The sequence below is a fragment of the Diabrotica undecimpunctata genome, chromosome 8 (assembly GCF_040954645.1).
Source record: "Diabrotica undecimpunctata isolate CICGRU chromosome 8, icDiaUnde3, whole genome shotgun sequence".
NCBI classification, from domain to species: domain Eukaryota; kingdom Metazoa; phylum Arthropoda; class Insecta; order Coleoptera; family Chrysomelidae; genus Diabrotica; species Diabrotica undecimpunctata.
The window spans coordinates 7,543,448-7,558,564 of NC_092810.1; the positions used below are offsets into that span (position 1 = coordinate 7,543,448).

The following is a 15,117-nucleotide window of genomic DNA, read 5'->3' on the forward strand; positions in this document are numbered from 1 at the left end:
AAAAGGTAACTAATTACTGGTATTTTGGAACCAAAATACAGATAATAGGAAATTGAAACAATGAAAAAAGGCATATCAAAATTGTTGGTGTCACTTTCATTAAAATGAAAAGAAAAAAGATAAATATTTTTTGCTTGGGTAACTCTTATACTGAGGAGTCAAGTAACTTTCGCTATAAACAAATTACTATTTATCATCATCTTCATCATCATTCTCTTTGCCTTTATCCCTATACGGGGTCGGCTGCACAAATTACTACATTCAAAGCTAGCCAAAACATTTTTCTTGGTGTATATTCTTCGAGTACTACCGTTGTCTGACTTGTTGACTTTCCTTTCCATTCTTGTAGAGATCGCAGCTGCGAGCGTAGTACCCGCCAAAAGTTGTCGAGAATGCTGTGAAAATTATCGCGCTCTGTGAATTTAAATGTGTTCCTTGACTTTTAAAAAATGTGTTCGGTGAAATATAAATGCCAAAGGCACAGTTCTAGTGTTCTAGTGTTTCTATTCTTGGGATTTATCTCAATAACCTTTGGACAAGGTAAAAAATTTAAATATCTGTTAATTTAAGTTTAAAAATATTACGTATTATATGGTCTTCGTAAGTGTCGATACAGGGATGAAAATCAATTAGCCATACCGTGCCAGAGATATAATTTCCAAGAGTTTACTAGTACCTTGGAGCATTCTATAACCCCTACTAAAAATATTTACTACGAAATAAAATAACTTTGTTCAGTTCTTTTATTTTTTTAGTGTGGTAATATGTAAATTTTTTACAATAACAACAACGATTACAATAATTAGTAGTTTATTCGTAACTGGTAACCATTTCAAAACTTATCTATCTTATCTATCAAATCCCAACTTACAATACATGACATGACAATTACATGTCCTTAACTGACATTCAAAATCAACTGTCGCTTCAAGTGTTGTTTCCGAGAGAACGGTTCAATCTAAACAAAAAACGCTTATAAGTATTTTTGTTTAAAATTATCTCAGCTACATTTTTTATTTGAAACATCTTTTTCTACTGCTGACAGATTTTTAATAAATCAATCGTAAAACTTTTTTGCACCTTTTTTTTTGGGTTCCCAAAATGTACATTCTCGGCAAAATTCAGCTTGTTCCTATGATTTTTAAAGGAAAATTCTCTGACGACTGGACTATTACTTTTACATTAATTTTAATTTATATTCTTCTTAGTCTGAATGAAAATTATTTTAGTTTTTTTAGTTTGTTTTCTACGCTAGTTCTTGCTTCTCTTCTTTACAACTTTCACTATTTTCAAAATTTCTGCTTTATCTTTAATTGATGAACTATTTCCCGCTTTATATCAATATTGAATATCCTAAAATACAAGATATGAAAAAAATTATAAACAAACTATAATTAATATTGGTATTCATATGTTTTAGGCAAAAAAATGTCACTTTTCTCATATTTGCAATATTTTCATAATTTTGGCAAGAGTTTATTGAGGATCTTTGTTATTACACATTTAAATATCTTGGATTCCAATTATAATCCTAATAACAGTAATTTATTTGCAAAGAACTTTTATTCGTCGAAGTTTTGTTATCTAGAATGTTAAAAAATCTAGAATAACGAATACTCAAACATTTTGTGTATAACTATATAGAGTCTCTTACAAAAAACAACCTTGTTATGTTTACCTTGAAGTAAGAAATTATTAAGATTTATTGCAGGCTAGACTAGATACAACTTGATACAAATAAAAATGGAAATAGTTTTTTTTATTGAGATTAAGTCAAGTAAACTAAAATGTTCGAATTCGAAGTAGAATATTTTCATTTAAATGTCGTAAAATTTGGTGGCCACCTATGCCTGTACCTGTGTGCTGCCTTCTCTTGTCTGTCCTCGCCAGAGATAAGAGGAGTAGGTTAGGTTAGGTTAGGTTCTGTTAGGTTAGGTTAGGTCACACTTATTTGATGAGTTGCCTTTCGCTATCGGTGTTTGGTGCATATGTATTTTTCTGTGTCGCAACAGATAACAAATCTAAATCCATAAGACAAAAAATGTATATTTTCCTTTTAATGTTTTTTATTGGCATGCTTTTGTTCACGCCCAAGTTCCATTAAGAGTTATTTCCTTACAAATGATGGATTCTAATATATTAGCTCGAGATGGTGAACGGTGAACTACTTTATCTGTTGACGTGTTGACGATGAAATTAAGTCCAACTTCTGTTGGAACATAAGATCGGAATCGTATGGTGAAACCTCTTCGTTGTTGTTTGTTACTTGAACAGCCTCATCGTCGACATTACTTTCAGATTAATTTGTAAGGTTGAGTTATCTTCCAGTTTCTCGATCACAAATTTGAGCCTAGCTATAAGAAACTGGTAACTTGACGAGAAACGATTTCGACAGCAAGTTTCACTGGCTTAAAGATATCCTCCAAATTTATTAATGCATCAAATTCATGTCCTAAAACCTATATTCAATATTCGTACTAAGCAAGTCAACCAAGGTTTTAGCAATGCACAATTTTAGTTTGTTCCATATTTCAACTATCGCAGACAAAATGCTCCATCTTGCCTTGTAATCTTTGTCTAATTCGATTTTTCTTTCGTACTCTTTCTTCAAAAATCATTTCTAGTTGGTGAACCTTGTAATATATGCCAAATTTTTTCGACCTTTTTGATTATATCGTTAAAATCAGACATCAATTCTCCTTTCACCACGACCACTTCTTCAATCATAAATCTATCATCGTCAGATATATTTGGTATATCTTCGTACCTAATTATTTGTTTTAGCCTCAGAATTCTCAAGCGGATCAACAGTTTGTCCTTGTTGAATAGACTTCTTTTTTCTTACTACATGTGGTGTTATAACGTTCTCCGCCAATTCTCCGCCGTTTTCCGACTTCCAATCGCCACTTTGTCCACTCGTTCCATAGGTTCTTTTCTATATTTCTTTCTGTCATCTCTTTCTATATTCCTTCTCTCCAACTTGTTCTTGCTATACCTCGTTTCGTCTTCCCTTCTGGTTGCCTCTATTTGGTTTTGGTTGTTGATCCATTTTTGTTTATGCCAGAACCAAATAAGTAGTTTTGTTCATTTTATTCCCATTATTTCTGTTGGCAAAGGGGTTTATTAAGCCCCATACTTTTCAATTTGATCATGGATGAAATCATCAAAAGCGCCAACAAAGGAAGAGGATACAGAATGGGAAACAAAGAAATAAATATACTCTGTTACGCAGACCACGCAATATTGATACCCCAAGATGAAGATAGTCTGCAAAGACTGGTCCATAGATTTCACAGGAGCAAAAGAATTTAATATGACAATCTCATCTCAGAAAACTAAAACAATAGTAGTTATCAAAGAACCAACCAGATGTAAATTAGAAATTGATGGCATCAGTATTGAACAAGTAATGGAAATAAAATACCTGGGAATTACACTTTCTAGCTATGGAGACCTGGGCAAAGAAGTGAGAGATCAAGTACAAAAAGCAAATAGACTGGCAGGATGCCTTAATAACACTATTTGGCGAAACAGACGATATAATGACATATGCCTCAGAAACAAGACCCTACACAGCCACAACACAAAGGCTACTGGAAACGGCACAGATGAGAGTACTGAGAAAAATTCCAGGAAATACGCTGAGAGATCGAAAGAGAAGTGAAGAAGAGACATTAAGTAACATTAGAAGAAAATGTATCGTACAATGTATAAATGAATAGACACACAACAGAAAAAAAGAATGAAATAACCACACAAGCAGAATGGAGGAGACCCGTGTCGCCAAAATAGCAAGAGACAAGTCGCCAATCGGCAACGACAACGATTTTGCCTTCTTTTGCTGTTTTGGGAGCAACAAATTAATTTGAAACATTTTAGAATACACCATTTTCAAGGTTTTTTCTATTTCTTAACAGATACAAAGTTTATATTTAAGTATGAATAGATAGCTTTTTAATGGTAAGCGAAATTAAAAAAAAAAGCAGTTTTCGCACTAAATTGTTAATAATTAAAAAATCACGCCGAAATTTTTGTGGAAAACGCATAGGTTTGTTTACTCAAATATATATTATCGGAACAACTCGTCAAATACTGGCCAATGAGTTGTCTTTGAGAAAAACTGGGAAATATTGTGGACTAAGTTCGGCATTGGAATGCCTTGAGTCTATCTTTCTGAAGTATTTTATATACAATTCGTTTATTTAAGTAATTCTAAAAAATGTCTTATTTGACCTTATCTACTACAAAGTTTTTTGTTATCTACAAACAATTGACTTATAAATTACTTTCTTAAAAGTGGTGTTCAATAATTCAGTAAACAATAGTGAGGTTTAACGGTTGTCAATTCCTTTAATAAATGCTTATGGGCTATATACCAAAGCCGTCCGTTTCCGTTTTTTACCATAATATAAAAATCACCAGCGTATTGTGTTCCACACCACTGAGAATTGCCAAGACCTTTTAGATTTCATTTACAACCAGCTCTCCTTTCTAAATAATCACTCGACCAGTACCTAGTGCTAATATTTCACAGTAACGATGTAATGTTTTTACTGTAGGATGTCCTCGCATAAATTTAACATAAATAGGTATATCGTTTTACTGCATAATACAATAATTTTACAAAAATTAAATAAAATATAGTCTTCTTCTTCTTCTTCCTCTTTATAAGCAATTCTGCTTGTTCATTGGCACATTAATACTTCTATGGGAGGTTGTCACTCCATCGTTTGTCTTTCTTCTGCCGATGGGTGACTTATCTCTTGCTATTTTGACGACACGGGTCTCCCCCATTCTGCTTATGTGGTTATTCCATTATTTTATTTCTATTTATTGTCCACTCGTTCATACACTATACGTTACATTGTAACAAAAATTGTATTAAGGAGTCTGGGGCGACTCTATCCAGTGTAGCAAAAGGGTAACTCTAAAATGTACCTTGATACACCAACAAACTAATATGTGGAATAACGGAAGATGGAAGGGGTTAGATAGAAATAAATTATGTAAAAGAAATAAATAAAGGGTAGATATGAATTTCAAAATATAGCAGAATTAAATGTTGGCTAGCGACTATGCAGGAGAATGACCACTCGACACTCAAAGAAGGATTCGGCCAATTTGCATACCCTACAGAGACCGTAAGATATAAGAACTAATGACAAGAAAACCACCAAGAAATAAACAGATGAAACATAAAAGTTGCTCTAATGAATGCTTGGGCGCCAGGAAGTTAAATGTTTTCTTCCGAGATATCTTGTATTGCTGAAATATGAAAGATAGGTACTAATTGAAATATTAAATTTCAACCACAACTTTAATAATTACCAAACTTAGGTACAAACTATATTAAATGCTTATATACTAAACCACCACCTCTTATGTACAGTTAACTATAGCTATATTTACAGTAAAATCCCTGAATATAATTATAAGACAATTTGCCCCTGATATACCTCTTAATTTCAAATCGTGACAAAAGTTATATCCAATAATAATGTATAAATAATAAATATAATTATATACTACTCACTAATAGTTTAGTTTTCGTTCAATAATTGTTTAGGGTTTTAAGTGAAAATTCTCCGGATATGTGTGCACACGATAACCTAACAAAGAGAAATTCAAGGGAGAGTTATAACCTCATCCCTTGGTAGACAATAAATAATTAAATTAAATTACAATGATAAATGTTTTTTTAAAAAAATTGAAGATATTTATTATTAAGGATATTTTTAAATTAAAGTGAAACCAAAAGTTAAAACCTTGAAGAGGACGTAGCAAAAGTTATTTAAAATAATTGAATGATAACAAAAATAAAAGTCAGTTCTTCCTGCCGGTTTCCGTAGGTTTCTCTCGAAGATGATCCGGTGGAGAACTAGACTCAGGTGGTAAAAAGATACCAAACCTGGATTCCCTGGATCAGGTACTATTACACAAATAATTCCAACTAAAAATTCTTCTTAATTTCCATAAATAAACTTGAAATTTCTTCCCCTTGTCCTAAGTAAGGAAAACCCCAAAACTAAAAAAATTCTTCCCCTGACTTGCAACTGGATTCTTGGAGTAGGCTAAAAGGAACAATTGTGTTACTTCATGTTCTTTGTACATACAAAAGGTAAGGAAAAACACAAGGGTTATCAACCTTGAAAGGCGATACAAAAAATGTCAGCAAGTGACCTTAAATTGAAATAAAAACCTTAATGGTTTTCGGTAAATAGTGACCTTCGAATGGTGTGACAATGTTTTTATAATGTATGGATATATTAAATAGATAATTTTAACGGAAAACATGATCTTTATATATTATAGAATAGGAAAAAAAAAAGAAATATTAGCCGGTTTTAACGGTATGAAATTGAAATAAATAGTGTGCTTTCACTCTTGAAAGGAAATAAAAATTTGAGATATTGAATCTAATACTTATAATTTATTTAGGTATAAAACTTTTCCTTAATGAAATAAGGTGAAATATGACATGTATAAAATATATGAAATACCTATCAAAGACGAAATTAAAATAGGTCTGAATTCTACTAACAATGGCGGATGATATAAAGGATTTTTCCTTATAATTTATTTGTAATTTTATCTTACCGGCTAGGGTGAACCAACTGAAAATATTCTCGTACAAAACAACAAAATAACTCAAATAATTTCTTCTAAAATAAACAGCTCTTCACAATAAAATAAACTTAAACTAAATTCGGGAAAAAGTGGCACTCCCAGCCGCAACTACTCTGATCGAATCGATCCTCTTTCGATCACATCCAGTTGACAAGTAAGCGTTAAGGTCCTACACGTCTTAGAATGAATGTACTTTCAGAATCTTGCCACTGGGGGCGCAGTTCAATGCCAACCTTAGAAAATAAGATTTACTGGGAGTTATTTAAATATTTAGTTTAAGAATATTTCAATATGAATTTAATTTAGAATTAAATTAAAAGATTCCAGTCACAAAAAAAAGGTAAACGATTATTTAAGTAACGGACTCGTTACAACATTTTGTTCTAATATCTTCACTTCTCTTTCGACCTCTCAGCGTATTTAAGCCTATAATTATTCTCAATACTCTCATCTCATCTCTGTCGTTTCCAGTAGCCTTTGTGTTGTAGCTGTGTCGGGTCTTGTTGCTAAGGCATGTTATTATTGGTCCTACATTAGCTTTATAAATTCTTGACTTCATTTCAGTCTTAATGTGTCTATTTCGCCATATAGTATTATTGAGTCTATTTGATTTCTGTAATTGATCTCTCACTTTTTGTCCAAGTCTCCATAGCTAGACAGTGTAATTCCAAGATATTTTATTTCCATTACTTGTTCAACACTGATGCCATAATTTCTATTTTACATCTGGTTGGTTCTTTGCTGATTATTATTGTTTTAGTTTTCTGAGATGAGATTGTCATGTTAAATTTTGTGCTCCTATGTTAAATCTGTGAACCAGTCTTTGCAGACTATCTTCATCTTGGGCTATCAATATTGCGTCGTCTGCTTAATAGAGTATTTTACTTCTTTATTTCACATACTGTGTCCCCTTCCTTTGTTAACGCTTTTGATGATTTCATCCATGATTAAATTAAAGAGCACAGGGCTTAATGAATATTTCTATAGGTTCTGTAAGTTGTCCATCTATTCTGGCTTCCATTTTGTTGTTTTGGTAGACGGTAGATAAAATACAGTAATACTACGAATTTTATTCTAACTACATCTACTTGAAATTCTTTTTCTTAACGTGCTTCATCCCTAAGGACATTGGCGATCATCATGGCCCATTTGACTCTATCTGCAGCCGTTCTGAGAAGTTCTATTGACGTTTTCCCACTCCATTGTCTCAGATTCTTCAGCCAGGACGTGCGTCTTCTCCCCAGTCCTCTTTTACCTTCCACCTTCTCTTGTATGACCAGCCGCATCAATTCGTACCTATTTCTCGTTTTTTAATATGTGACCAAAGTAGCTCATTTTTCTTTTTTTTTATAGTGTTGAGTATTTCTTTATCTTTTTTCATTCTTCTTAGCGTTTCTGCATTTGTTATTTGTTGTACCCTCCTTGTAATACAATATTATATCGGTTTACAACGTTTTCCAACTTCAGTCTTCACCTCGTATGTTGTTTTAGAAGTACCACTACATATTACAATATTTAATCTCGTTATCAATTCCTTTCTTCTAACTCATTTTGGATATTTAAGGTTTTCACTCGAGGACTTTTTGGGATTCCACTTCTGTCCATGCGCTGTGTGAGTACATACCTCACCAGTTGTTTGTTTTTTATGTCTTCTGTGATTATTTTTTTAAATTTTGCACATGAAGAAAGTATACACATTGGTATCAAAACTATTAAATGGATATACATAAAATAAAAAGTCTGTAAGTACCGATATCTTACAATTGTCAACAACATGACATCTTTTAGTCTTGAGTTTTCAATCAGAGCTACTGATAAATTAAAATGAAGTGCCTGTTGACTTTTATATATCTATTTCATTCCTGTTGCTATGCTACCAATAGACGCTAATCAATTCTGTAGATCACTGGTTTTATATCAAAGCATACATTTTGAATTATATTCTTTTTTGTTATTCCACTTAAAGATTGAACCATTTTCACATCTGCCACATTTTTATGTTTTTAGACGAACGCACTATCTCTATCTCCAATGGCGCTACAACCCCAACCTTTATTGTCCTCCGACCTTACCGGTCCCGCACCGATCTTCTCCAGGTTCTTACGTCCAACAAATTTTGCGCGTCTGCTGTCACTTCATCCTCGTACCTTTTCCGTGGCGTTCCTTTTGATCTTGCGCCCTGAATTTTACTATTTAAAGCTCTTTTCGGCAATCTTTCAATCCATTCGCACGACATGACCAGCACATCGAAGTCTCTGAAGTTTAATAAATTCTGAGATTGGTGTTTCTTTGAACAGTTTATAGAGTTCATGCTTGTATCTGGATCTCCATACTCGGTTTTCGTTAATAAGTCCAAATATTTTCCTTAGGACTTTTCTTTCGAAGATAAGCTTTGTTTCCCTTTACTTTTCTTTAAATTTCTGGTTTTTCTATTCGATCCGTGCTTAATGCAACTCCCAAATATGTGAAATTTTTTACAGAGTCAATATCCTCCTCTAATTCAACTGTGCGTCTGCTTCCCCTAGCTCTTTTTTTGTGTTAGCTTGAAATCTATGAATATGTTATGGATCGCAAAGTCGCATTTCGACGATTTGTTTAGAATTTGTGATTAACGGACTATATAAGATTAAATAAAAATATAAAGAGGTGGCAGGTAATATAACCGGCTTAAATGAATAGGTTTCCCCACCTGTTTATTACGTCACGATAATACAGGGGGATCAAGATCTTAAAATAGCTAATGAAAAAAATAAAAAGATTCTAAAGTATGAACGTGGCACAATTATACTAACGTTGAGATTCTCCAGCTTATTTTACACGTGGATTTAACCAAAGGATCAGTCTTTTATTCCTAGTAATATTTATTCATTGCTAAGTATGGTGATACGCTTAGAGTATACTGGTTAGAATTATTTTATACTTGTTTTAGTTATACTTGTAGGTATCATTAATAAAAAATTGTTTAAAGAAAATAATTTCATATTTATTTTCGATTCTGAAAAAAGACTTTCGTCTTTGGAAGCACGCAACATCATTAAAAGCTTATCAGCATATTTTCACCTTTTAGTTTCAGTTGACATGTAGGTCAATATCATCAGAGAATTGGAACAGTATTCTTTAAATGCAGTAGTGTGTTATTTATCACGATAATTACAGTGATCTCGTGAAAAGTGAAGTAGTTGACAATTTCATTTACTTTCTTATCACGTTATCATGCAATATGGATGTGTTATTAAAATTTTTATTATTATTTCTGAAGCGACTTGTTTACAACTGTACAGCATTCAAGACCGTTTATAGTATTCCATGTATATGTATGTCCCGACATTGGTTATCCAAATGTCTTTTTTTGATGGTTACTTTGATTTGTTTACTCGGTTTCAATTCTTCATATTTTGTTATTGAGCATTGTCTGACTACTCAAGTTGTAGAAGCCACAGTTAGAATGCAGTGTTGGTCTTGTAACAATTATTTTGCCTACTGCTAGGGTATTATTATGGGGGGTTGAAAATTGGGGACAGAAATTACGGGGCTAGAGATAGGGCAAGCAAAATAAACCGAATCTTTGGCGAACGGCCACTCAGGGTTTATTTAGGGAACTGGGTCGTGGATAAGTAATAAATGCTGAAATAATAAACCCATTGGGTTAATTAGCATATTATTATCAGCATTTATTTAACTTTGTATCGAGACCTGAAGATGCTTTGCATATTTTAGAAAGCGAAACCGGTGGTCTGGATAGTTAAATTAAATTAATTGTGAGTAAGTCTAATTTATTATTTCTTTTACCTTTTGAAATGGACTCACACAAGCAACACATTTATGACTTTTATTAATTTTTCTATTGTGTAGCACATCATCAGCATTTATTACTTTTTTGAGTTTTGTAATGGACTTTTCCGTTGGCTAAATGGTAGAAAATATTGAGCAGAAATTATTTCATCTAAAATTTAGTATTTTTATCAACAGTGCTTATTAACGAGTTATATTAAACTAATAAACAAGTTTTAAAGCTTTGAAGAACACTTTAAACACCAATACTGTTTTTAAAATCTAAATACACCTATCGTCTTATAGTTTCGAAAGCCTTTTTCACCTATGAACACACCTTTAAACATTTCTTATGCAGTTCGTGCACTAATTTCGCTCAAGCCATATATAAGACTTCTTACACAATAAATACAACAAGAACTAATACAAATATACTAATTAACCTCCATATAAAGACAAAGGCGGTTTGTAGAATTTAGTAGGTGGTTAAACGGTACACCTGTAAGGCAAGGAAACAACGATATGTTTGGGAACATTTAGCTTATTTATTATAAACAGACAATGCCGTTTGTGGAACTTTGTGGAAAAGGAATTTTACCCAAAACAATTTTTAAAATTTTCAAATGTAATAAACTGGATTCCTAGTGGATTTCGTTTTATGTGCGAGGTATTTACAAGCGGCGATGTCTGGTGTAGATTAATCGTTTTTTATTTATGTAAAGAACAAAGTCCCATCCACCCGAAGGTTATTAGGAACATTTCTGCGACATTTGTAACAGTGAAATTTTATTTAACATGTTTATACTGTTATATTAGGTTACATTATGATATTATTTCCGCAGGTAGCTATCTTATATACATGTAATCAAAACTAAAATCAAAAATTGTAACTACCACAAATAGTCTGGCTAATTGGCTATACCAAAGCCATTATACAATAAAAAATCTTTATTTATACGACTTTAACTGTTGGATCCAATTACAGCACATTTAATATATTTAAACTTTTTAGCAAGTTCATCTTTTTCATTCATGTATGTATTATTTCATTAGAAAACGACATTCTTGACAAAAAACCGTATTTTACTATATAATATAATGTAAACTGCATCAAAGTAGTATTTACTTGACGGCAGACAAGGCACTAGTGCGCACAGTATGCCCACCTCTATTCGTATTTTGGTTCTATTGTACATACGAAGCCATTTACTTAAAAAAAATCAAGCAATTTGGCAACACTGCTTGTTGTGTAGCTTTTGCCACTTTACAATAAATATGGTTTATGCTACCTATTGATTATAATTTAAACATTATGATATATGTCTGTTTTAAATAATACGTTTATATAAGTTTAGGTAATATTCCGGTTAAAACAGCTTATTATTTGTATATATCTACAAATTTAATAAATATATAAACTTGTTTACATAATAATATTACATATTTATTTATAGATAACGGTACTTTAAAATTCGTATATTTCTCAAACACCTAATAAGGCGACTTAGTAAGTGATCAAGTAAAAGTGAATATTAAAAAGTTACTAAAATAGTTACAATACATCAATCACATTAAATCGGTCACTGAGAAATGGAATCAATTGAGGAGCCTAGAAGTAAAGGAGTATAAGTGACATTTTTGTAAATATTGAGAAAGCTGCATCGCTGAACTGGAAATTTTTCATTCTATTTGGACGTAACGAGATCTAAGTGATCACTCTAACAGGTATTGTTTTCTATAGATAAGTTACTTAACCTTCAAGCCAACTATGATTAGGGCTTCGAAGAGAAAAGGTACAAGTGCACTTGTACCTTTATTCCACTGTGTCAGACTGTTAGTTGAGTTTGTTATCATTTTGGATGGGTAGTGGTATAGCTCCAAAGTAATACTTTAATTTAAACTGCTGAGTTTTACGTTATTACAAGCTATAGTGTTTTTAAGAAGAGTTCGTTTGGTTTCTTTGCGGAATACGGAGCCAGTGATAAATGATTTATCCGCTAATGCGTTTCCATTACTAAAGCAGACAGATAAGTGGCAAAAAACAGGGCTAAAATAGCAAGAAATTCAGGTGAAGCTTACATGGACAAAAAACACAATACTCATGAAGCTAAAAAGTTACGAGAACTTGAAAATCATCATTTTTGGAATAAATATACCAATATTATTTCAAGAACAAAGACTTTCAATTTTTAAAGAGTATTGAGCATTGGGTACTGGAATCAACAGATTGAACTTTAACTGTACTACCGACCGGTAACAGTAGCGACAATCTACTCTCCAGCAAGACATGCCTTTTCATTTGAAGAGTATGAAGAATATCTTCTTTCGCTGGGTTGCAAAATACAATTGTTGAATATGTGAGCAACACATCCAATACCTTCAACGGTTCAACACGATGACGATGAAAGCCAAAACCATACTATTCGATATTCGGCAACAGTCGAAGCCGAAGGTCATTATCTGAATGCTTGTTCAGATGCAACGTTGCACAAAAGGACACAAAAGTGGGCCAAAATTTAAGTAAAAGTGCCAAAGAGAATTAACTGAGGACAGAGTCTAAGATAATTATTTAAAAATAGTAAAAGATAAAAATATTCCTTCTTTTAGAAAAAATAAGTACATTCGCGTTTCCTTAGAAAGGGTTTAAAGTACATTAGGACAATATTTAAAAATAAGTACTTTCCTACTTAAATAAGTAGGGGAAATGTGCCTATGATGGACCCCTTAAGGAAAAAGCTCCATAATAATTTTAATTATTTACTTAGCAAGCTTTAAATATGACCACATAACGTCTTGTTATTTGTAGAATATGCAAGTGTTTCAAATTTTGATAAAAATTAAGATGACAAAAGTTATTCATATTTTACTAAAATCCTGTTTAGGGTCCATCATGGGCATATATGCGCTCATGATGGACCCTTTGATACGCCCATGATGGACCCGTTGCATTTTGTATAAAATAAATACCAAATTATTTTATTAAACCAAAAGATATTCTAAACGATAAATAATATTACAAATAGGTATTTTTAAGAAAAAAGTTACATGCACAATTCACACACAAATTGTTTACGTCCAGGATTTACATCTGCACATTTATTGTGACACCAATTCTTACACACTTGACAACAAATCCATTTTTCTTTGGATCGTGAATGCGAAAATAGTTCATTATAGTAAATGCAAGCTGCATCGTTCGAGTCGTCTTCTTTAAAAGAAGATTCACAATCGTCTTCAGAACTGTTTGTAGTTGAAGCACGAACTTGCCTTTTCACTTTTCTTGCGTCTTGTTTTCTTTTTTTTGCTTCTTTTTCTGCAATTTTTTGTTTTTTTTTCATCTTTTTTACCCTTTTTCTGAGTTACTTCAGATGCTCCAGCTAAAGGAGGAGGACAAATATCTTCTACCGAGATGTTTAGGACTGACGATGATCAGTGATTTTTAATAAACCTTCTAATGCCCTAATGTTCCGGTAGTGAGTTCTCATCAGAATATCCTGATAGTGGGTTTTGTTCATAATTTTCTCTATGTGTTGTTATAGACGGCAAAACTTGACAATACTCGAAGACATCTGGATTGAACGGTTCTATTCCTGTCTTTTTAAATATGCTCTATTAAAGATAGTGACTACTTTAAATTGGGTAACTGTTTTATCTGGATTCTGTCGCAGCCATAATTGAATTTCTTGACCGTAGTAAGTTTGAAGTGTTCTAAAAAATCCTACGTTCAAGGGTTGAACGTGATGAGAGCAGTGAGCAGGAAAACCAAACATAATAATACTTGGTTGATTTTAGAAGCCTCTGAATACCTTAAAAAATGTTGCAGTCAGAGACAGAAAATGTCGGAAGTCATCCATCCTTTTTCTTGAGCGAAGGCTACACTTCCAGTAGGTGCATCGATCATAAGTTCGTCTTTCGTTCTCTGTCGAGGAAAAATCAAAGCAGGAGGAACATATGTTCCAATTGCATTCATTGCACATACGACCGTAACATGTAGACCGCGCTCTGCACTACTTAAAGCACCAACTTGTTTGCAACCTTTACTAGCATAAATCTTCTGCGATCTCTTTTGCACAGTTGTCAAACCGGACTCGTCCATATTATAAATGTTTTCTGGTGGAAATTGAAACTCGTCTAATGTATGCGCTAATTCTGTAAAATAGGCACATATATTTGGTTTATTAAAAGCTTGATCCCTTGCCAACGAAGTATTTTCTGGAGTTCGTAATGATATTCGAGGATTTCGCTTTAAAAAGCCTCTGGCCCATTTCCACCTGCTATCTTGGTTTTCTTATTAAAACTGTGGCTAATATTGTTTTTTTCAGTTACTTAGTATACAAGTTTTCGTAAATATTTACTGTTCAGGCCAAAAAAACCCGCTTCCATGGTGATAATATGGTCAGCAATTTCCTTTTCAATAGCAGTGGAAAATATTGATCTTCGTCCTCCCAAATCGCCTTTGGTACTTCCTTGTTGCTTATTAAAGCGCCTTTTTAAAGTCGTTTTTGGAACGTTAAATGTTTTTGCTGCCAGCTTAAACCCCATAGTTTTTTCTTGTATTCTTTTAAAGCTTACTGTATATTACTCTCATTCCACTGTTGCCTTTTATGAGGATTCATCTCTGTAAAATGTATTATGTTAATCGTTAAGTAGCAACTTATTTCCTGTTTCCTATGATGGACCCCTAGTCCGTCATAGGTAACGACAAAGGGGTCCATCATA

The 15,117-nt window shown here is 32.7% G+C and overlaps 1 protein-coding gene across 1 annotated transcript in view; it reads left to right on the forward strand.

Annotated features, from left to right (window-relative positions):
- Positions 1–359: 359 nt before the first annotated feature.
- Positions 360–15,117, forward strand: part of fw (CUB and Sushi multiple domains furrowed) — a 118,603-nt gene continuing 103,845 nt past the window's right edge. The window contains exon 1 of the mRNA XM_072542405.1: positions 360–540. Coding sequence (XP_072398506.1) covers positions 450–540 — 91 coding nt within the window. The 5' untranslated portion in view covers positions 360–449. The remainder of the gene's footprint in view (positions 541–15,117) is intronic.